This window comes from Bombina bombina, chromosome 2, assembly GCF_027579735.1.
Source record: "Bombina bombina isolate aBomBom1 chromosome 2, aBomBom1.pri, whole genome shotgun sequence".
In the NCBI taxonomy this organism is placed as follows: Eukaryota; Metazoa; Chordata; class Amphibia; order Anura; family Bombinatoridae; genus Bombina; species Bombina bombina.
The window spans coordinates 137,037,118-137,063,054 of NC_069500.1; the positions used below are offsets into that span (position 1 = coordinate 137,037,118).

Consider the following 25,937-nt stretch of genomic DNA (forward strand, 5'->3'; position numbering starts at 1 on the left):
CAAGCCCATTTTTGGTACAGCACCTGGGTAACTCTTGCTGATTGGGGGCTAAATGTAGCCACCAGTCAGCAAGCACTATCCAGGGTGCTGAACTAAAAATATTCCGGCTCCTAAGCCTATATTCCTGCTTTTTCAAATAAAGATATCATCATGAAAGTAAACAAATTGGGTTTAGTATCCCTATAATAAACAGTGACTGCTTATAGCAGTATCTATACTCATTTACAGATAACCCTAACTAGAGGGGTGGGATTCAGGTGTTTGGCACTGTTTTGTGCAAACCTGTTCCTAACATTTCATAGGTTCCCATAAACCCGGGGTAGGGTACCAGGGGCACTTGGCTCTCATTAACTCCTGCTGGCCACTGCTTGACAGACACACTTAAAGTTTTGCCCATTGCTGCTGAAACCGTTCTAGGTAGTGTGGCTGGGCAGTAGGATACCTAGTTCAATGAATAGCCTTATGCATATCCCAGGCATTCTTAAAGTTCCCCATAGTGTTTGTCATTACCATCTCTTGTGGGAGTTTATTCAATGAATCAATCACCCTTTCTGTAAAGAAGTGTTTTCTCAAATTACTCCTGAAACTACTACACCTTAGCTTGAGATCATGACCTCATGTTCTTGAATTTGTATAACTAATAATAGATATAACCTGCAGCTCCTGGGAAGCAAATGTAATTACATGTAGGTAGGACTCATACAAAGTACCAATGCCAACAATAAGGTCTACTTTGTTTAAAAAAAGATAATGTTGTCAATTGTTTTGCTTAGGCTAGATTCACTAAGGAAGACAAAATGAGGGAGGAGAAACAAGAAGTTATATAAATGTACATACGTTATACCCCTCTTTAGATAAACTATGAATTTCATACTGGCCAGCAAAATGTGGCCTTACATGTAATCATTATATCATTATTTTTGCCCCACTTACTACTTTAAATGGTGTAATCTTACACCATATTTTCCTGGAAATACATGCGCTGAGGTCTTGGACTCCATTTATTAAGCAGTGGATGCTGCTTCTGAGCCCCAAGCAGGGGTCGTAAGATACGATCGGGATGATTAACAGCCCCTGCTAGTGGCCGATTGGCCGCCAGAAAGCAGTGGGCGGCATTGCACAAGCATTTCACTAGAAATGCTTGTGCAATGTTAAATGCTGACAGTGTATGCTGTTGGCATTTAGCGAGGTTGAGCGGACATGATTCGCTACAGCGGATCATGTCCGCTCGACCTTTGGTAAATCTACCCCCTAGACTTTATTTGCTTCTAGTTTCAGCTGTTTTCCTTACATTTAATCTGACTAGAGAAGGGATCAGTTTTGACATTTATCTAACCTCTTGAAATGATGAAAGATTATTTAACCAAGTAGGATTTTATAGAAAAATAATAAAGTCAATTGAAAATACCCAGTTATGTATCTAGGAGGATTAATGTTAAGGACCAAGCACCAAATTCACCAAATAAGAGCAAAGAAAGAACAAGATATTGCTGACATTTAATTAGATTAGATTACAGGGCCCCTTATAATAGGGAGTTAATTAAGTTATATAGTATGTAAGAACAAAGAAAGTGAATGTCCCAAATTAGGCGCATTCAAAAGACTAGGATACTGCACTCTTACCGATAAAAAAACAAATAGAAAACAGGGACACTTGTTAAGCTAAAGCACACAATATTGTGTTTGGGATTAACTGGTCTCCTTGATTTGCTTGTGCTGCCACTATTTTTGATGCACTAAATGGAACTTGTGCCTTATTATTGAACATTATAGTAGTGGTTCACCACATTAGATTATAAGCCGACTTCAGTTCCTGTAGTGAAGGACCCCGTAAGGATATTTTTAGTGGTATTATTTGTTTATTTGCTTATTTATTAAATATTGTGTACTATAGCTGAACAAGTGTCTTTGTTTTCTATTTGTTTTTTATCGGTAAGAGTGCAGTATCCTAGTCTTTTGAATGCACCTTATTTGGTGCATTTACTTTCTTTGTTCTTACATACTATATAATCTTTTACTAGGTTACACCTTCTGTGTATTTTAGATATACTGTATATTAATTATTTAAGGTGAGCAAACTTTTTTTCTTTAATTTTTTCAGTTAATTAAAGTGAATGTAAATTTTGATGCTAAAGTGCCCGGTTTTTAAAACTTTGATTAAAAAGCACTTTAATTCATAAATATTTTCATTTCACTCCTGTTGTGAAAATAAACTTACTTTTTAATCTTCACAGCAGCTCCAGCTTCCTCCACCTGTTTCAAAGCCTCTTCCTGGGTCTAAAATGAGGTATCTGGCTTCCTCCAATCACAGCAGTGAATCAGACACTGAATCCCCCGGGGGGGAATCTGTGATTGGAGGATGACCTATCAATCATTTCTGACATCAGAAATGGCTTGTGAGACCGGAGGAAGCAGCAGCTGCTGTGAAGTTTAAAAGGTAAGTTTTTTTGTCACAACAGGAGTGAAATGTAAATTTTGATGAATTAAAGTGCCCCTGTTTTTAATCAAAGTTTTAAAAACCGGGCACTTAAACATCAAAATTTACATTCACTTTAAGTTAGTTCTGTTAGGGTAAAGGGTCTCTTTGAAAACCCAATACCACCCATGTTAGATATCGCATGATTTTCTTGGGTTGGCAGGTTCCCCTTCTGCACTTTCTTAAGTTTTCACCATCACGGCAAATGTCCTGGTGTCCCTTTTTCTGCCCACCAAACGTTCAACTCCACCCAACCCCACCCATTATAAGTTCCACTTTGTCCGTGGCACACCTGCAACCTTACATCTCCTGTTGTTGCCCTGGCCACAAGATATAAGTCCTCCTCACCTACCTGTCCTTGAAACTCTCTGGAAAATAATGGGAGGTATGAAACCTTTTGAGTAGAGAGATGTATAAGGTGGGAAATCCCTTGGGTGGGGAGATTCCTAAGGACTATGGGTGTTTTACTTTCAGGTTGATTTCCTAATGGCAATGGAAGTAAGAAATCTCAATGTTCTGAGAAATATTGCTGACATATACCAAAGCTGCTAACACATTCAAAGACTAAAAGTTGTACCAGTCTTGGAACACAGTTTTAAGTATTGAATGACTTTTCTAAACTGAAAGATTATTTCTAGCAACGTTTTCGCTCGGGCAGGAGCGCTAAACAGTGCACCGCTAGTAATCTAGTCCAATGTTTTTCAAATCTTCAATGTTTGCTTCCTGGATAATGCCTGGGCATTGTTAATCTAACAAACAGTTTTTATTTTTGTTCTTTTGTGAAAAAAAAACAACAACATTCCAATGCCAATTATGCCATCTATAGGGAAGGAACATCTATTGACTTTGTTTAAGCTCACATTCCACTTTTAAAGGTGTAGGTACTATTAGTTTTTAAGCTTTCAACTGGAATAGGATATTGTTTTTGCTTCATTAGTTAGGACACTGCATTCTATTGTTAAGATTAGCTTCATTTGCAGTATACATGGAAGTACTTTTTAGTGTGAGCACTTAAGCCTCTTAAAAAAAAAGGGGGCATTCTAATGCAAAAATAAAATGTGTCAGAATTCTTCAGAGTGGACTCATGGAATATGTCCTGGTAACTAATATATTAATGATTTATGCAGATCTATATGTTGGTAGATGTGTTTGTAGAATCAGATTTTCACTCAAAACCCCTAGGTTCTCTTGTATTTTACCTTTTTTTTAAAGGTACAATTTAAAGCAAAATGTTATGATTAGAGTATGTTTTGTTTGCACTAATGTCCCTTTGGTAGCCTTGTTTTCATTACTGTTTATACTGGTGGTAACATAAAACATCTCCATAGTCACAGTTTAGAAAACCAGCTGAAGCTTGGCCAATGTGTTTAACCCCAGGAAAGGGGGTCCTACCTGTCAGTTAGGCATAAATCTTCAACCTATTGAACTGTAATTATATGTGAAGCAGTAAGAAGACAGTCAGCAGACCTCTGTCAACCAATATATCAAAATGTAATAAAGATTATGGAAGAAAAGACAATGACACGTTTCAATCAGTATACAACAGAATACAACTAATAGGTAGTGTATATTTGTACTTTAGCTGATCTCTGGGATATATATATATATATATATTACAAAAATCTCTACCTCATAGAGTATGTCTCTCACATGAAAAGGTATGGTACAATGTCACTTTAAACAGGCATGCACATTTTGGCATTCAATATAATAGCCAATGATTCTGTATTTATACAATAGTATTTTGTATGAATAACTGCAAGTGAAGTAAAATCTCTGATATATCTCAACTTTACCTTAACCCAGTAACACAGAATTGACTGAAATTTGTTACTGTAGAGGATATTCCCTAGGTATGCAAGTTTATGAATTCTAAGCATTCCATTGTCAATAAAATGTACAATTCCTATCACTAAATATTCCTAGAAAGCTGTAAGGGACAAAAAAAAGCGAATGCAATAAATCGAAAACAGAAGTGCAAGCGGTGAAAAAGCAGACACATAAATAAAATGGAATAACCAAAGATGTACATCCTGGATAATCTGTTTCTTTATTTAATTGCATTTCTTACTAAGACCCCAATGATCGAAAGTGTCACGAGGCACTATATTCAAAAGGAATCTGTCACCATGTTGAGAAAGCTAGCAAAATATTCCAAGCGGCCAACTATTTAAAGGCACCATCGCCGAATGGGTGGCGATAATGCTCTGATACCGGTGATATATTAAAAGCAGCATTGTCACCTACATTGAAGGTGTAATACAGTATTGTATGACAATACAATCCACATGCGTCAATAGAAACTCAACCCCTGTTCATACAATACTGAATGAAAGGACCAGTAAATATAGTAGATTCACATAATCAACAAAAGCATTAAAAAAAGACTATGCAATGGCACTTATAGGGGTAGATTTTCTCAACCTCGCTAAATGCCAACAGCATATGTCAAAATATTGTGATTGTGATTGCACAATCATGTTTTACTTATAATAATGCTATTGCACTGTAGCAAAAGTGTTTTATATGATATATTTGTAGATATAGCTATATATCACTATAGAACACGTTTGCTACAGTGCGATATTCTAAGTAAAACATGAGCCATATCAGTCTCGCCTGCTTTTTAGTGACAATATTTCCCAGTGTGACACATCTAGTGAAATATGCAGTGAAACTGAATTTAAATTTGCATAATTTGAAGGGTTACTACCCAAAAAACGTTTATTTTCTGAACCTGAAAGTCCCAGAGAGATGCCTCCAATGGAAAGTAATGAAGCTCTCTGAAATGTTGTATCCCAGAGAGCTTCATTACTTTCTATGGAAGGCATCTCTCACCTCTCTGGGATTTTCAGGTTCCTCCCCTTTTCTTAGAAAATTCAGTGAGTTCTGCCCTCGTGAAGTCAGCACTGTAATCTTTCTTCAAAATAGAGAATGTTTAATTATCTGGTCCATCGAAAGTAATGTCGCACTCTGGGAAATTGAAGCTAACAGTTTTTCAGTTTTAATTTAAATAAATTACATGCAAAGTGCAATATAATTTGTAAATAAATACATATAAATATACAAAGTATGAGCCTAATTTGTTAAAGTTACACAGAAACGATAATCAGAATTTGTAAAATAACAATCCTCAATACACTGCTGTATACAAAATAAAATACAAAATGGAAAGTGTGAAGTTTAAATGCAATAAAATGTTATCTGAATTGTAAAGTGATATAAAATAGAAAGCACAAAGTGTAAATGCAGCAGAACTGTCATGCCATGCGCTGCTTTATTGCAATGGACTTGCCTCTCCTTCACATACAGAAATTCAGGGAATGCCCCATGAAAAAGTATAGCAAAAGCTGCCTTTTGATAATTTCACCAGGGATCTCGCAGTACTGGAGGATCATTTTAGAATATCTCACCTGAGCAGAGAGATTTTTGAATATCAGGGCCTTAGGGAGTTCAGCCCCTGTGAAGTCTGAACTGCAATTTATTTCCGAGCTGGAGAATCCTTTGATCATCAGACCCTTAAAAAGAATGTGCTATTATAAATGTGGTTAGGTATATCATCATTTACTATTCATATCATCATTTAACATGATAATAAAGGTGAATAATATGATTGTCATTAGGCTTGAATGCATTTGTATCTATTTAATAGGGGATCTTGGCTTTGGGAGCTGTTGGTGCATATGATTGGGCTGGTACAGTGGTACATCAAGACTCAGCACAGTTCACTATATTCCCAAATAATGCATTTGAAAAAGTTCTTCATGATCGAAATCAAAGTTCTTATTTAGGTAAGTCTGCACATTATTTGCTGTTTACAAACTTGAATTATGTTTAAATTTTATTAATTGACTCATTGTCAAAGTAATTAATACAAATACAGGTGGCCCTCGTTTTACAACGGTTCAATTTACACAGTTTCAGAATAACAACCTTTTTTTCCAGTCATGTGACTGCTATTGAAAAGCATTGAGAAGCAGTGCATTTATTAAAATAGCCAGTAGATGGCGCTCTCCGCTTGTGTTGCAGCAAAGCCAAGGAAGCTGAAATTAATCAGTTTAACCAGATCTGAGCTATCGAGCAGATTTCAAAGGAACAAGATCTCCCTGTGTATAAATCAGTCCAGATTGGAATGCATAGAAAAAACTGTTTGCAGAAAAATGCAAGTGACGTCTGTGTTGTGTGATTATTTTATTAGGTTTATAATGCTGTTTAGCATTTAAAGTCTTCATTTCAAAGCTTTAAAAATAATGTATTAGGTGTTACTTATGACAATTTTGAGAGGGGCCTGGAACCTATCTCCCTCACTTCCCATTGACTTACATTATAAACTGGGTTTCAATTTACAACTGTTTCGATTTACAACCATTCCTTCTGGAACCTAACCCCGGTGTAAACTGAGGGCTTCCTGTATTTAAAATGACCATGATGATGATGACAATGATTATTACGGAAGATTAATGACAATGATTAAATGACAATGTTAAAAATGTATTTCCCTGCACAATCAATAAATGGCAAAATCAAATTAGTGATATCAGTTGACTTTCTAAAGCAGCTTCATATATTTTAAAGAATTGTAGTATTTAAAAGTTTTCATAGAGAAGCTAAAGCTCTCAGAAAATTAATTGCACGTATATTTTGTTTTGGCTGAAGCCCAGACACCCTGTATGTATGTATTGGCTTTAAGCAAAACGCCAATAGTTTAAGGAGATTTGTCCTTTGTATCGTTCTCCCATTATAACTCGCTCTTTAGCTGCTTCCACTATGTTCCCTCTTCCAATCTGTCTCCCTCTCTCACTTGCTTACTACCTAATTCTGCTTCAATGTCGCCCACCATATTAAATAAAAATGAAATTGAGTAAGCGTAGAAATAATTTGTGTGTATGTTTGATATGTGTTGTTTGTGTGTAGCATGTGAGTAAACCTAATAGATCCTCACATTTATTTCATTGTAGTGTCTGACTGTTACCTTCTATGTATCTCATTAACATGGCCTTATATAGTCAATGTAAAACTTTTGTTTCGCATTGCGGATATATCCCATTGCCTGGTTAAAGCTTTCTTTTAGTAAAGTTTGTGATAAGGCATTAAAAATTCTGTGATGGTTTGCAAAAGAAGTAATGCATTATGTTAAATCTACCCCGTAGAGTATGTCCCTCAAAGGAAAAGGTATGGTACAAGTGTTATCTAAATCTCATTATATTCTCAAATTAGGCACAATCTGGATAACTATCCCCATTGTTGCAACAGACACAAGTAAAAAAGATCGTGGCAGGACTGTTTTCCGACGGACATTTGTCCAACTGACATTTGTGTGACGATTAATATTCCGACAGACAAATCGCCATCGGATAACAGTCTGGCGACGAGAAGAATAGATAGATAAGGATAGATACATATCGAAAGATAGACAGATAGATAAAGATAAAAAAATAAACAGACAGATAGTTAAAAGCACGTCACTGGGAGATGGGAACCATGGCTAGGTTCCCAGAGGTGGTTGCGGCGCTCGAGGCTCTGATTAGAACAGAGCACTCTAGAGCGTATCTGCCCTCGGCTGACGTCGGAACACAGTCTCTCGGACATATGTCTGATGGACAAATGTCCGTCGGCATTTTGTCCATCTGCATTTTGTCCGAGCACCAAAAAGATTCCTTAATTAATAAAGCTATTGGTGGCTCTTTGCAAGTATATGGGTTGGCGATCTAGTTATTTCTCATGTCTAAATGCAACAATTATTTTAAAATATTTAGGTATTCCTGTGCAAGCCACTTCCTAATAAAAAGTATCCTATACAATCAAAATTCCTGAAAAGGTGCAAGATAATTAATACTAATTGTGTCTGTTACATCTACTATATTATGCAAATCCATTTTAGTTTGTGTTTAATACAGTGTGATCTATGAGTAGTAAATCATTTTTTTGTGTTTTGTTGTATTTAATGTACTAGCTCTATGCTGTGCAGTAATGCACATAATATCTCCAGTGATTTGGCTATTCTGCTAAACATGTAGATTTTACTCTTTGATTGTAACATTTTATAGATGACTGGAGTGTTGTAATACTCACCATATCCAAAAATTGCAGAAATTTCTTGAAACACCAAGGTGCACAGAATAACAACGTTTCGGACCTCAGTCCTTAATCATGTCAGTACACATAATGAACATACAAAACTCTTAAATTGTTTTGTATGTTCATTATGTGTACTGACATTTTTAAGAACTGAGGTCCGAAACGTTGTAATTCAGTGCACCTTGGTGTTTCAATACATTTCTGCAATTTTTGGATATGGTGAGTGCTGCTGTCTTTTTGACTGTCTGATTTGTATTGGGGACCTGGTGTGGAGCCCCTGACAGAATTGCACCTTTTTATCTGTTGTGCTGTTCCCATTGCTGACTGTGGAGTGTTGTAATACCAGTTTAATTTTCTTTGTTTTTGGAGGGTGTATTTTCTTACACCATATTTTCTTTTTTAGGGTATTCTGTGGCTGTTCTGAACATGCAGAATTCTGTAAATTTTGTGGCTGGAGCACCTAGAACAAATTACACAGGCCAGGTTGTGGTATATAACATTAACAAGGGAAATGTTACAATTTTGCAGATTCAAAGGGGGGAACAGGTAAGTGTACAAGGCTTATTAATTAAAACTATTTTGCAAGGGCATTTCCTACGTATTGATGCAATTATGGCGTTTTTGTGCTTTTGCCGATATTACTGTGTGAGATATCCTGTATTGAGCACCTCACCTAACAATATATGTTTATAGCAGAAACACTAGAATTGAAAGGTGAAGTGGCGAATTGCGAACATGATCTCACCCTAACAAGGTCTATTGGTTGCCCCAATACGGTGTATGAATCTAGGCCAGTTTGTTATCAGTGTGACATATCAGACCACTATAGGTTTCAAATGACTATGAAACAGATTTAATTGACATTAAACTAAAAAATTAATTTGAATTCCCTACAAAGGGCCAGATTACAAGTTGAGTGATATTTAACACTCCCTCCCGCGTCCTATCTCTGCTAGTAGTAAGGTTTTTGCACGCGTTGGGTAGCGCTCGTATTACAAGTTGAAAATAAAACATTTTCACTCGCACACTAACCCGATACAAGCAAAAAAAGCAGACCTTAGAATATCGCGACCATGTTAGCGCATTCCCCTGTAGAAGTCAATGGAGCAAAACAAGTGAAAAAACAAACATCCTAATCGCACGCAATCCCGATCGCATATTCTCAAGTGTGCTAACCCAACATGAAAATATAAATATTTCACATTCCAATGGTCTTCACATAGACAATTATGTTTTATTTATTCATAAATTAATATTTCTATATATATTTGATGATAATTTGGTACAATATATATCTATGTATATATATATATATAATTATATAAACTTATATAATTATATATATATATAAGTTTCCAAAGTGATCTGCACTCCCAATGTACAGCTCAAATAGCATCAGCCAGGGTGCAAAGCCAGTAATTATGCAGTTGCCCAGTGAAAGGTTGCACTCTCTGGGGTTCCATAAAAAGTTACTTTTATTTATCAAAAATTTAAAAAGAGGGAGAAAACATGATGTTTCGATGCCCAACTGGCATCTTTATCAAATGTCCCCAGTTCTCAGAATAGCAACATTATATATATATATATATATATATATATATATATATATATAGATACAGTATATACAGATATAAATAGGAAAATCTATTTATAAATACATAGAACATATTCTGCTATGTGTAGAACTTTATTAAATATGAATATTGCATAAATATGCTTTTACACAGTTTCATCTACTTAAAGGGACATTCCAGCCAAAATTGGAATCCACATGGATACTTTGCAGTATTGAACAGAAGCATTTTGTAATATACATGTATTAGCAAAAATGCTTCTAATAGAAGCTATAGCTGTTCCAAAAGTGTATTTGAAGGGACACTAAACCCTAAAATTTTCTTTCATTATTAAGATAGAGAACACAAATGTAAACAACATTACTATTTACTTCTATTATTTATTTTGCTTCATTTTTAGATATTCTTAGTTGAAGAAAAAGCAGTGCACATGGGTGAGCCAATCACATGAGGCTTCTAAGTGCAGGAACCAATCAGCAGCTACTGAGCCTATCTAGATATGCTTTTCAGCAAAGAATATCAAGAGAATAAAACAAATTAGATAATAGAAGTAAATTAGAAAGTTGTTTAAAAATGCATGCTCTTTCTAAATCATGAAAGAAAAAATGTGGATTTCATGTCCCTTTAAGTATGCACCATGCACCAGCATTTTAAACACATCACCTTCTCAAAGAGCCTAAGGTGCTTGTACCATCACGTAATGATTACTTTTATTAATTGCTGACATGATACAAGCCCTACTGGTGCTCTGAGCAGCTGGAGCATTTAAAATGCTGGTGCACTGATATCTAGTTATGCTTCACATGCACGTGCAGAGAAAAATGTTAACACTAAAACAGTGATAACTTTTAATAGAAGCATTTTTGCCAATACATGTATATTGCAAATATGTTTCTGTTCAAACATGTAATTCATCCATGTGTATTTAAATTTTGACTGGCATGTCCCTTTAACTGCAAAGGGCTCCAATGCACTTATATGTCTATATGTTTGTACATATGAATATATGGGTTTATATGTGTATTTATGTCTATAAATACATATATACACAAATAAATCCATATGTACACAAATAACACACACACACACACATATATATATATACATAAACATGAATAGACATATTTTGACATGTGTATGTATGTATCTCTATATTAAAGCCCTTTGCCTGCCTTTTTTTTTAAACACCTGAAACCTCATATCTTTGAGCCCTTATAACTTTTTTGTGCAATTTTTTATTTTTATTAGATAGTGTTATGAGTGTAACTGTACTTCTCAAAGTATTTTTGATGCGTTTTGTGACACTTTTTTTTGTTTTGTGAAAAACAATTAACCAGAGCTCTGAGGATGCGCTAAGAATTGTAGCATAAATTGCAATTGGGCTCACGTGTTCATGTTTACTTTCAACTTGTAATACGAGCGCTACATCCGATGCACACAAAATGTCTATATCATGTATATGGGTTTAGTGTATGTATATATAAATATTTATTTAACTGAATGGTTAGATGTAAATTTGATTATTTTGGGAAAATGCACACATTAAGCTGTCAAAACCCACAGCATGTGTTTTAGCCTTCACTACAATTGTGAACCAGCACTAATAAAATATTAACTGAATTCTTTGCTTCTGTCCTGATACAGATTGGCTCATATTTTGGAAGTGTTTTATGTGCTGTTGACGTGGACAGAGATTCCATAACTGATGTCCTTTTAGTTGGAGCACCAATGTATATGAACGAGTATAAAAATGAAGAAGGTCAAGTCTTCATGTTTTCTGTCAACAAGGTAACAATTCTTTAAAATTAAACATATAGGGATAGATCTAATGCCCAATTATTGATGGTGAATGAGCTTCAGCATAGTGTCAGCCCTGTTGCTATCAATAGTTGCGGGTCAGCCATAACACTCAAAAAGATGATTGTCTCAAGCTGTTCCCATGTAATAGTGACAGCTCCTTCTTTCTATGGTAACATAATGGATACAGTACACTATGACTGTCACCATTAGGAAATGGCTCACTAAATAACTATGGCTCATTATGGCTGCTATGCTATGACCAGCTGCCAGGGAATTATAGAAACCAATTACTTTTAACACTAAGAAGTAAAAAAAAAAGTAATTAAAAATATTCATTCCTTAGCCTGCTCTGGACAAAAGCAACAGGTCTTCTTCCTAATGATCCTGTTGCTTCCGATTATCAAAAGATTGAGTAAAATAAGTTATAACAGTGATCCAATTCATTCTCAGTCTTGATTGGGTGATTTAGTAAATTAGTCAGGATTGGTATTTTTTTAACATATGAATGAATTCTAGCTGGTTATTATGAGTAATCAATAATAATTATATTCATAGAGATTAGAAATAGGAGGTAATCCTGAGAAGATCAGGGGTCAAAGGTTAGGGTAAAAGAGGTGGGAGATTAGTCCAGCAGGGTTAAACTGCTGCAGGGGTTCACTCAGTGTGGAAGATCATTTTTTAAATCCACCTTTTTGATTTTTTTTCTACCTAAACAGTTGCATGAAAGCTAAAAAAGATTGTGTGACTACTTTTAGAATATATAAATGAGTCAGAGCATTATAGACTTCCTCAAATAATAGCAACAGTCATAGAATACTGATAATTACATTATACCAACTACCATAGAAAGCAATACCTGACATTATTATTTGGGAGCTGTTGCAGTGGTTGATTTGCCTAATGTGAATGACTTGAGTATGATGAATGGATGACCCATTGCTATTTATAGCAGCAGGACTGTCAATATGGACCTCATTTATCAAGGCGTCAACTTGTGATCCGCATGTATTTTCGTGTCAAAGTCCGCTTATAGGGGCCGATTTATTAATGTGTGGGCGGACATGATCCGCTGTAGCTGATCATGTCTGCCCCACATCGATAAATGCAGACAGCGATTTATCATTGCACAAGCATTTTGTGTGGCATGCTTGTGCAATGCTGCCCCCTACACAATCGCAGCAAATCGTCTGCTAGCAGGGGGTATCAATCATCCCGATCGTATCTGATTGGGATGTTTGCTGTCCACCACCTCAGAGGTGGCAGACTAGTTAAGGAGCAGTGGTCTTAAGACAGCTGCTTCCTAACTTATGTTTCCAGCGAGTTTGAAGGCTCGCGCGGAAACAGCTGCATTCACAGCTACATAAATCGGCCCCATAGAATTTATCAAGGTACCAACTCTATTAAAATAAATCGATTGTTTGCGCCAGCGAACATGTGCTCACTCACCATTCATGTTAAATTGTTCACAGCTAATTCTTCTACGGATTTTCCATCATTCATCATTTATCACACTACTTTTCCAAATGATTAATGAATCAATTAATACTTTTGTGACTATTTTCACCCAACTTCCACAATTCATTTTCACCATCTTTTAGGTGGCGTATACAATAATAGGTGTTGTAGACAAATCACGATCGGCATAAATCTCGCAAACAAAACAGTGTTGTCACATAACATGTGTTTAGAATAATCATCAGTATGTGTTGCCTTTACTCCTTGGGCCCTAAGATGACAGTCCTCCTCTGACATACACATATCAATACATAAGATAATATTAACCAAAGTGTGATAAATCAGTTGCGCCTAAAAACAACAAATACAAATAATAAATCTGATAAAAAAATATGTGCAAAAGAATATGTGCATATAACATATATAAGTGCATAAACACAATAATATGATGCCCACACGCTAGATTGTGTGAGGTGAAACTCACAAACAATGATATCAATCAAACCAAAAACCTGGTGTGTGAACACAAAAGTCCAAAGTTCAAATAATGAAGGTGTGGCGGCAAAAACTTCTTCGAAAAGTTGAAGGCAATTCAAACGAAACAAATCTGTATAGAACACAAAAAAGAAGAAGGCGCCAACATAGTGTGAATCTGTATTGAAAGTTGTTCACTCCCCACACATAAATTGTACTTACAATAAGTCAGGCACTTGAGAAGTGCTACAACGGCTTTCTGGAGCATTAACAGCTGTCCAGGTAGCTGCTCTCTCGTAGTAAAGATGTAATCCTTGGTGTTGTATACGATCTGCAGGAATTTTGCAGCTTGACCCCTTTAGCCGGCTACTTTCTCTCGTAATATTCGTGATAGGAGAGAAGCCCAAACCAGGTGGGCTAGCAGCTATATTCGGATGCCAAGTATTATAAAATTGTCACACATATAAAATATCACTCCAGCCGTGATAAAGATATAGTTAAAAGCAAATGTTTATTTAGTAAACATGTATCACAACGCGTTTCCCGGTCTACCTTGACCGCTTCCTCAGGAGAATAAACTATATCTAAATTACACCGCTTATATTTGCTTAACTCGGCGTTCAAGCCGAAACAGAGCGCATGCGTGAAGGAGTATGCAGTACCCAGAGTCAAAAGGGGGTGTGTATCAACGCCTAAGTGATTGGTTGTCGACCGAAAAATCGGACCAACCAAAGGGAAAACATTTGTTTTTAACTATATCTTTATCACGGCTGGAGTGATATTTTATATGTGTGACAATTTTATAATACTTGGCATCCGAATATAGCTGCTAGCCCACCTGGTTTGGGCTTCTCTCCTATCACGAATATTACGAGAGAAAGTAGCCGGCTAAAGGGGTCAAGCTGCAAAATTCCTGCAGATCGTACACAACACCAAGGATTACATCTTTACTACGAGAGAGCAGCTACCTGGACAGCTGTTAATGCTCCAGAAAGCCGTTGTAGCACTTCTCAAGTGCCTGACTTCTTGTAAGTACAATTTATGTGTGGGGAGTGAACAACTTTCAATACAGATTCACACTATGTTGGCGCCTTCTTCTTTTTTGTGTTCTATACAGATTTGCTTCGTTTGAATTGCCTTCAACTTTTGGAAGAAGTTTTTGCCGCCACACCTTCATTATTTGAACTTTGGACTTTTGTGTTCACACACCAGGTTTTTGGTTTGATTGATATCATTGTTTGTGAGTTTCACCTCACACAATCTAGCGTGTGGGCATCATATTATTGTGTTTATGCACTTATATATGTTATATGCACATATTCTTTTGCACATATTTTTTTATCAGATTTATTATTTGTATTTGTTGTTTTTAGGCGCAACTGATTTATCACACTTTGGTTAATATTATCTTTTGTATTTGGCACTGGTCAGTTAGCGACTTTTATACACTTTGTTTTTCTTTACTGTGAACCATTAGTGTTATTATAAGATTTTTTTAAGATTTTTATTTGTTATATCCCATTTAATTAGTTGGGGTTGCACATTTAATTGACACCATGCAAAGTAAAGAGGAGAGAGTTAATTCACGTCAAATTTTAAGTAATTTAGATACCCCTCTAGAGGTTTTATCTAAAGGAGATGATGAACTCACAATGGTTCAATTATTTCATAAACTAGAAGATGCTTTAAAACGGGAACACAGACATTGGTGGGACATAGACACTCTAAAAAAATATAAAAATAAAGGTCACATACCAAGAGGTTTAAGGATTAGTAAAATATGTTCTTTTACACATGATGAAGATCTTACTAAAAAATGGCAGAATGAACTAACTGTTTGTTCATTTAAGTTAATAGATCTACTTATTGAATTTAGAGAGTCTCTTTTGAATAATGTGGGTTTGGAAATTGAGAAATTACAAATGTTATTAGGGAAATTTTCAAATAACCCTGATTATATGAGCAAAAACAAAGAGATACTAGATAGATCAGATATATTCCAAAAGAAATTAATCAAGCTAAAAATTAAAAAATTAGCTAGAGATGAAAAAGACTATTTAGAAGGTTGCATCTATAGTACACCCGTAATAAGTAATGGAATGGAGGATAGCCCCAATGAAGATTACGGTGAACAGAAGGAGACTTTAGGACTAGAAGGAGAAACTAATAATAAATGGGTTAAGGTTAATTACAAAAAACCTAAAGATAAAAAGAAAAATGTGGGGAGTAATCAGAATTTGAGGCCGGACCATCAATCGCCAGGTCCCTCTAGGAATAATTTTGATACATGGAGAGATAAAAATAACCATGTCAATCAGGGTGGTTATTCTAACAATAGGAGATTTAACAGTAACCATTATTCACCAAGAAATTCCTTTAACAATAGATATAATCAGTTTGGAGAGTATAGTCACAGGAATGATGAATATTACAGGATGTCATCACAAAATAGAAATAAACAACATTATCCTGATCAGTGTAATTGGGAAAATAAAAAATCGGATTGGAGATCACATAATTCACAGGATTTTCAGTCAAACAGAGAGCAAGGTCCTCATATAACACATCAGAGACACATGCCCATACGTCTAAAGCAGTTAGAGAGAGCTCCCCCAAGGGTAGAAAATGTAAGAACTTTTACACCACAAAAAAGATCATACGCAAGCGTGGCAGGAGAGGCAGAGGCAAATCTGCCAAAAAGAAGAGACTTGAGAGAATGAAAGAAGGTATCTTCAATCTCTCGAGTCACAACCTCACAAATGAAGAAATCTGCGTATTAAATAGGGGCCTCTCTTTTTGTCCCTCTAACGAACATAATTTGTTCGAACTGTTTGTGGATCTTAATCGGTTTGTAAGAAAACTGTCTATGCAAAAGTATTTTTGTGATAAGAAAATTAACAGTACAACACAATCTGCTATCATTACTGATGATATGCCTGAAAGACCAACTGATAGTATAGTATATCATGAACCAGAAGAGTTATGTAATGCTTTATTTGACGACTATATTCATTCCAATTTAATGTTAAGATCTAATTTTAACCCGCCAGTTACCAGTCCATATATTTCTCTATTTCAAAATCTTGTTCTAGAGGAGTTTGGTGCACTAGAGAAGAAGGTGGGGAACCCCAATCTGAATCTATATGAAATTAAAGCTTTGTCAAGATTAGCCAAGAATGACAACTTGGTGATCAGGCAGGCTGATAAAGGAGGAGGGGTTGTTCTGCAAAATATGTCAGATTATTTACAGGAAGCAAATAGGATCCTTTTAGATCAAAATTATTATAAAAAACTTACATATAATCCTACGAAAACATATACCACCCATTTAATTAAAATGGTAGACAAAGGTTTTCTAGAGGGGATCTTAACCAAAAAGGAGAAAGAATATCTGGTCCCTATGTCACCAAATCTAGCATATTATTATCACCTCCCGAAAATACACAAATGTACCAATAATCCACCTGGTAGGCCCATTATTTCGGGCATAGGGAGTCTCACTTGCAACTTATCCGAATATATTGATCATTTTTTTAAAAAAATAGTGAAGGGGCTTCCATCATATATCAAAGATACCCCGGACCTAATAGCCAAGTTATCAAAAATAGAAAAGGCTGAACGCAAGCTCATTTGGTTCACTTGTGATGTGACAGCTCTTTATTCAAACAGAGAGCACCATCTGGGCATAGATGCTATAGATGTTTTTTTGAAGAGAGATCAATTTTTACCTACCAAACAGAGATTATTTTTGTTAGAAGCAATTTCATTTGTGTTGAAACATAATTATTTTGTTTATCAGGAACAATTTTTTTTACAGATTAAGGGAACGGCCATGGGCACCAGATTTGCCCCCAGTTTTGCAAATTTATTTATGGGGGTATTTGAAGAAAGATACATATACAACTCCCCCCTGGGGGCAAGTCTGGTGTTCTATGGCCGTTTTATAGATGACCTTATTTTTATTTGGGAAGGTTCAGAGGATAATGCCTTAGACTTTATTAAATCACTTAATGATAATAATATGGGACTTAAGTTCACTCATAATATTAATACAGATCATATTGAATTTTTGGACTTGGTACTATATTGGGACCAAGTAGGTCATATTTTGACCAAAACCCACTTTAAAACAGTGGATACAAATAGTTACTTGAATTATAAAAGCAATCATTACAAGGCATGGAAGAGAAATATTCCATACAATCAGTTCTCTAGAATCCGTAGAAACTGTACAAATTTAACTCTTTATGACGAACAAGCAGGAATCCTAAAAAGTAGATTCTTTGAAAGAAATTATCCTAGGGATCTAGTAGAGGAGAGTTTTTTGAAGGCTAGAAATAAAGATAGATCTGAATTTTTTAAAACTCCAAAAGAGAAGGAGAATTTAGAGTGCAACAAGTTAGATGAAATAGGCACTAATAAGAACAAAATCAATAAAAATAAAAATCTGAGATTTATAACTAAATATACTTCAAACCATGATAAAATTAAGAGAATTGTTCGCAAGCATTGGAACATTCTATTGAATGATCCGGTATTAAGAAACATTTTAGATGAAAACCCTATATGTACTTTTAAAAGAGCACCTTCACTTAAAAATAAACTTGCCCCTAGTAAAATAGTGATGAGGAAATTTGGAAGAAATATAGAACATAAGACGAAAAATTGGTTGTCGAATAAGAAAGGGTTCTATAAATGTAACAGAGCTAACTGTGGGTTATGTGAATTTACGAAGGGGGAAAAGTTGAAGTTCAGGTCTTTTTCCACAAAGGAAGAATTTGAGATAAAGACTCGTTTTTCATGTGATTCCTCTTTCGTAATATACTTACTGGAGTGCAAATGTGGCCTACAGTACATAGGGAGAACTTCTAGACCCCTGAAAAAAAGATGGGGGGAACACATGAGAAACGTGAAAAAATCCTGTATTAAACATAGTGTCTCTAGACATGGAGTTTGTTGTCATGATGGGCAGACAGATTTGTATAGTATTTTTCCTATTGAACAAATCTCTTCTAAATGGGGCAGAAATAGACTAATTGATTTAAGACAAAGGGAGACATATTGGATCTGGAAATTAAAAACTTTGAATCCATATGGTCTAAATGAGAATCTTGACATGGCGGCATTTAATTAAGTTGTAGTCCAAGAATTTATTAGTTAGTAGCTATTTTTATCTTTAGTTTCATATTTATCATCTAATTGGCCTAGGTATTGTAACAACATTCTACTGGGTCTAGGTATTGTAACAACATTTCACCCTTATAGTTATCGATATGAGAATCTGATTTGGATAGCTCTATATTAGGAGGGATAGTTGTTGAGACATCTTGGCTCATTAGAACCGTACATAGATGTGAACACCTAACTCGTTGAATATATTTTTTTATTATTTTAATGTATATTTTCTTGTATTTTTTATATTTACTGAATACAAGAGTCACTTTGTATTTTTATTTTATTTTATGTATGAGGGGTAGTATATTTTATATATATTCTATATACTGTATATTTCGGTTCATTGTGATATTAGCCATTTTGATCTGGTATATGGTACAGTATCGCTTTTGTCTTTTTGTAAATGCATGAAGGAGTAGTATCCCGATTGGGGGTGTACGTGCGCATATAAGAATTTTGTATCGCATCGCCGCCAAAAGTATCTTTTGTTACCTTTTATACGTATTACACATCAGCGATTTGATACTTTCACTTAACACAACGTATCGAGCTGGGTGGTCATTGAATTACGCTATCGGCAGTGACTTGTAGATCATGAAATTATTATGTATAACCATACACACACTATAGAGGTGTGTCACTACATTTCCCTTTGGTTGGTCCGATTTTTCGGTCGACAACCAATCACTTAGGCGTTGATACACACCCCCTTTTGACTCTGGGTACTGCATACTCCTTCACGCATGCGCTCTGTTTCGGCTTGAACGCCGAGTTAAGCAAATATAAGCGGTGTAATTTAGATATAGTTTATTCACCTGAGGAAGCGGTCAAGGTAGACCGGGAAACGCGTTGTGATACATGTTTACTAAATAAACATTTGTTTTTAACTATATCTTTATCACGGCTGGAGTGATATTTTATATGTGTGACAATTTTATAATACTTGGCATCCGAATATAGTTGCTAGCCCACCTGGTTTGGGCTTCTCTCCTATCACGAATATTACGAGAGAAAGTAGCCGGCTAAAGGGGTCAAGCTGCAAAATTCCTGCAGATCGTACACAACACCAAGGATTACATCTTTACTACGAGAGAGCAGCTACCTGGACAGCTGTTAATGCTCCAGAAAGCCGTTGTAGCACTTCTCAAGTGCCTGACTTCTTGTAAGTACAATTTATGTGTGGGGAGTGAACAACTTTCAATACAGATTCACACTATGTTGGCGCCTTCTTCTTTTTTGTGTTCTATACACATATCAATACATATATGTGTTGAAATATGAATTTAAACTGTAAAGTGGCATTTTAAATTAAAAATGACATGCTAATTTATATAATTCCATATTCCAAAAGGTAATTGTAAAAACTATTGGCTGGATTACGAGTTGTGCATTAGGCTGAAAAGCAGCGTTAAGAGGTCCTAACGCTGCTTTTTTACGCCCGCTAGTATTACGAGTCTTGAAGGCTTAGGGTCACCGCACACTTCTTTGGCCTTACCGCAAAACGACTTACGTAAACTTCGTAAAGTCTTTTTTCTATGGAACTTCCATAGCGCCGGTATTACAAGTCTGTCCTGGGAGGCCAAAAAGTGAGTGGTACACCCTACCCCGTCAAGAGTCCTAACGCATTTTAAAGTCAGTAGTTAAGAGTTTTATGGTACAACGCCGTAACATAAAAATCATAACTAAAGTGCTAAAAAGTACACTAACACCCATAAACTACATATTAACACCTAAACTGAGGCCCTCCTGCATCGCAAACACTAACATTTTTGACCCCTAATCTGCCGCTCCGGCCACCGCCGCCACCTACATTATATTTATGAACCCCTAATCTGCTGCCCCCAACATCGCCGACACCTACATTATATTTATTAACCCTTAATCTTCCGCCCCCAATGTCGCTGCCACCTACCTACACTTATTTAACTAATGTTTGCGAGAGGGGTTAATATTAACCCCTAATCTGCCGTCCCTAACATCGCCGCCACCTACCTACACTTATTAACCCCTAATCTGCCTCCCTAACATCGCCGCCACTATACTAAATGTATTAACCCCTAAACCTAAGTCTAACACTAACCCTAATACCCCCTAATTTAAATATAATTAAAATAAATCTAAAGAAAACTTACTATTAATAACTAAATAATTCCTATTTAAAACTAAATACTTACCTATAAAATAAACCCTAAGATAACTACAATATAACTAATAGTTACATTGTAGCTAGCTTAGGGTTTATTTTTATTTTACAGGCAAGTTTGTATTTATTTTAACTAGGTAGAATAGTTATTAAATAGTTATTAACTATTGAATAACTACCTAGCTAAAATAAATACAAATTGACCTGTAAAATAAAAATAAACCCTAAGCTAGCTACAATGTAACTATTAGTTATATTGTAGTTATCTTAGGGTTTATTTTATAGGTAAGTATTTAGTTTTAAATAGGAATTATTTAGTAATTAATAGTAAGTTTTCTTTAGATTTATTTTAATTATATTTAAATTAGGGGGTATTAGGGTTAGTGTTAGACTTAGGTTTAGGGGTTAATACATTTAGTATAGTGGCGGCGATGTTGGGGCGGCAGATTAGGGGTTAATAAATATAATATAGGTGTCAGCGATGTTGGGGGCAGCAGATTAGGGGTTAATAAATATAATGGAGGTGTCGGCGATGTAGGGGATGGCAGATTAGGGGTTAATAAGTGTAAGATTAGGGGTGTTTAGACTCGGGGGTTCATGTTAGGGTGTTAGGTGTAAACATAAAATGTGTTTCCACATAGGAATCAATGGGGCTGCGTTAAGAAGTTTTACGCTGCTATTTTGCAGGTGTTAGGCTTTTTTTCAGCCGGCTCTCCCCGTTGATGCCTATGTGGAAATAGTGCACAAGCACGTATAACCAGCTCACGCTGACTTAAGCAGTGCTGGTATTGGAGTGCGGTAATGAGCAAAATTTTGCTCAACGCTCACTTCTTGCCTAATAACACCGGGTTTATAAAAACTCGTTATACCAGCACTGCAGGTAAGTGAGCGGTGTTGTAACTCATGGGTACAACAATACACATATAAATAGAAAGAGAGTTTTGTAATTTTACAGAGAGAGACACAAAGTGACATTCGTTCTCAGATTTTTAAATTCAAATATTCTTGCACCAGTTATCATTCTTTCACTGATCTTCGCTTTGAATACGGTACAATATGGTTCCATCGTTTTTTAAATAAATATGGTTTTAAATTCAACTTCCGCGTCTAGCGAGTCAAAAAAAGATTTGCTAACAGAAAAGCTAAAAGGTTGAAGCCTTGGTAAATGGAGCTCAATGTCTCTAGAAATAGCGAATCACATTAGATCTAGGTCTATATTTCTGCCTAGATTTTGAATGCTGTATTATAAAACTATGCCATTTGTACATTTTTAGGGTTTTTTTTCTTCTTCATTAGGGAATTTTAGAACAACGTGAACACTTGGAAGGCCCCAAAAGTGCCGAAAACACCAGGTTTGGAGCTGCCATATCAGCAGTTTCAGATATTGATTTGGATGGTTTTAATGATGTTATTGTTGGTGCACCTTTGGAAAACAACAACTATGGAACAATTTATGTTTATAATGGAAACAAAAATACCATACGAACCAAATATTCTCAGGTAACAAAAATGCTTGTTTGGCTTGCTTTATAGTAAGACAATCTTGTAAATTTCACACATATATAAATATTTTGAACGTTCCAATGGAAGAGAGATAGATAATAATCTAAAGCAACTGTTAGACATGGTCTATGAATAGCAAGCTTACATGTCTGATGTGCTTCACCCCATTTGCATCTGTTTCTCAGAGAACTGCAGTGCATTATTGGTCAGGAGCAAAACACCCATTAACAGCGTGACTTGTGCTCATGTTTAAAGGTACATTAAACAATAAAGAAATGCTAGATAAAATGGTGCATGCAAAGCAAAGATAAGCCTAAGAATTTTCATTAAATATTTACATTCATTTTTAAATGAATATAAATCTTTTGAAGCTACAGGTGAAAAGTTCACCTGTAGCTACAAATACTTACTGGGTCCTGGGAGCCGAGCGCGCTAAGCCTCCTGTTAGCGCAGTCAGGGCTCTGGCAAGAAAAAGATCGGGTTAGCATGCTCTCCAGGTAAGTATTTAACACTTTAAAAAATCGTCAGTATTTTAATTTTCTTTCATTTTTGTTGGTGCATTCATTAGGATTTTAATTTTCAAATGCACATCTCTAATATATACTGTGTGTGTGTGTATATATATATATATATATATATATATATATATATATATATATATATATATATATATATATTATGTATGTGTGTGTCTAAATAATAATTCTATAATAATTATTATTATTAAAGTGTTATACCCATTCCAATGTTCTTTAAATACAGGAACATTTTATTTTAATTTTAAATAAATATTTATATATACTTTTATATCTATTCCTCTTTGGCCTAAAACACAGCCAAAACATGGCTCACAATAGATTGTGATCGAGTTTGTTTGAATGTAACTTTTTTTTTTTTGTGCTTAACTTTTTAAAGGGACATTAAACACTTAAGACAGAATGGTGTATTCAAAGCAAAGATTAGTCTGGAAATTAATAATCAGATGTATTTTAAAATATTAGTTTCATAAATAAATATCTTACAAAGTTTATATTTGCTACATATGATTAAACATTTTGGACCAGATTACGAGTGAAGCACTATTTATAAGTAAACTTTTTCACGTCGGGTTGTGTTCATATTGAGTTGAAAGAAAAAAGTTATCGCTCTCGTGCTTATCAAACCCGCACAAAAAGTCAAATTTAGAATATTGCGTGATAACCTATTCCCCCCCCCATAGAAGTCAATGGAGCAAAAAAAAAGTGGAAAAAACCTAACACCCAATTTGCGCGCAAACCCTATCCCATATTCTCACGACATGAAAATATGAATATTTAACATTCCAATGTTCTTCACATACAAGAATATGTTCTATTTATGCATAAATACAAATATATATATATATGTGTGATGGTATTTTGGTACAATATATATCTATACCTTTATATAGATGATAATATATAGGTACAGATATATATAGTAAGATATTTACAGTAAATACTCAGGGGACGATTTACTAAGCTGCGGATGCAGCTGTTTCCGCACAAGCCTTTAGGCTCGCCGGAAACATAAGTTAAGAAGCAGCTGTCTTAAGACCGCTGCTCCTTTACTCGTCCCCCACCTCTGAGGCAGCAGACAGCAATCATCCCAATCCGATACCATTGATTGCAAATCTGCAGGGGGCGGCATTGCACAAGCATTTCGCAAGGAATGCTTGTGCAATGACAAATTCAGACAGCCTATGCTGTCGGCATTTATCGATGTGGGGCGGACATGATCCGCTATAGCGGATCATGTCTGCCCCACATTGATAAATTGGCTCCTCAGTATAATACTTTATTAAATATAAATATTGCATAAATATGCTTTAATATGCTTTCATCTACTTAACTGCAAAGGGTTACACTGCACTTATATATATGTCTATATTTGTGTTCATATGTATTTATGTGCTAATATGCGTATATATGTCTGTAAATACATACACATATAAATACATTAATACATATGTATTCATAGCCATACTTTACACATCTTTACACATGTATATGTATATATGTCTATGCTAAATCCCCTTTTTTTATAACACCTGAGATCTCATATCTTTGAGCCCTTTTAACTTTTTTGTCCAATATTTTTTTTAAATCATTTTTATTAGACATTATTATTGTAAGGACACTTTTTTGTTTTGCAAAACAGTTAACCACAGCTCTGAGGATGCTCTAACCCGAAGATCGTTGACTTCAGTTTTGCTCAAGTTATCGCGTTTGCTTTCAACTTGTAATATGAGCACAATTTAACTTGTGAGCAAACAAACGCGAAAACCCGATATAGCTTGTGCGCAACGTTTGTACTCCACTCGTAATCCGTCCCTTTAAATTATAATTCTAATGTCCCTTTCATGTAAAGTTATGGTCTATGCAATTAATAAATATAAATACATTTTTTTAGTAATTTTAGAATTAACAAGTTTAATTTCACTGATACATGAACATTAATTATCATTAACAATTTCTGTACAAGTGTGATTTGAACTGTTTTGAACTTGTGAATTGTGTTGTAAATTAAGAATGAGCAAGAACTCTGAAAAAGCTGTGCAAGCAGCCAACAAACACTGAATAACAAAGGCAAAAATAGTTTTTCAACAAATTTAAGGTGTTGAATATGAAAAGTCTAAAGATCATTTGAAACTCCTCTGAATGAATAGTTTCTTATTTATTTGAATATTAGTCTGAAATTATCTCAATGCAAAAGTACAGGTGTGTAAGGCAGCTGATGTATTTATGTATATTCAAGTAGTTTTGGTTATCACTTTAAGGGGTAAAAGCTATTTACCAGTATAGGGATCGCAACTGCAGATTGGAAATGAAGGAGAGGTAATTGACAGGAGAGATTGTTTTCCTGTTTATTAGGTTACAGGAGTAGAATTCAAGACACCTGTACTTTTGTAACTGTGGCAGCAGTTGTTGAGGTTCACAGGTATTGGATAATAATTTCCAAATAATGAGCAAAAGGTTGTAGGAGTGTATACCCTATTGTGGAACTTTTCACCCAATTCGTGTGACAGGAACAGTTGTAAACTTGTAAGCGTTCAACCCGGAGCTGCAGTAGTAAGCAGGCACTGAGTACGCAGAGCGGAGCGGTTAGTGACGTCACAATGAGGTGTGAGTGAATCGACCAATCCTGAGCGTCAGATTGCTGACGCTCTGCAGAGGGGAGAACGGACACAGGATTTCTCGGAGTTTCACGGTTAAAGTCCCGTTATCATAAGATATAATTA

At 35.4% G+C, this 25,937-nt stretch overlaps 1 protein-coding gene across 2 annotated transcripts in view; it reads left to right on the forward strand.

The window, feature by feature from the left end:
* ITGA2 (integrin subunit alpha 2) overlaps positions 1 to 25,937 on the forward strand; it is a 266,068-nt gene that overhangs the window by 169,346 nt on the left and 70,785 nt on the right. For both annotated transcript variants that reach the window (XR_008400607.1, XM_053701265.1), the window contains exons 11-14: positions 6,129 to 6,267; positions 8,958 to 9,100; positions 11,773 to 11,916; positions 22,472 to 22,675. Coding sequence is in view for 1 of the 2 variants with exons in the window: in XM_053701265.1 (XP_053557240.1) it covers positions 6,129 to 6,267; positions 8,958 to 9,100; positions 11,773 to 11,916; positions 22,472 to 22,675 (630 nt within the window). In the remaining variant the exon portion in view is untranslated. The remainder of the gene's footprint in view (positions 1 to 6,128; positions 6,268 to 8,957; positions 9,101 to 11,772; positions 11,917 to 22,471; positions 22,676 to 25,937) is intronic.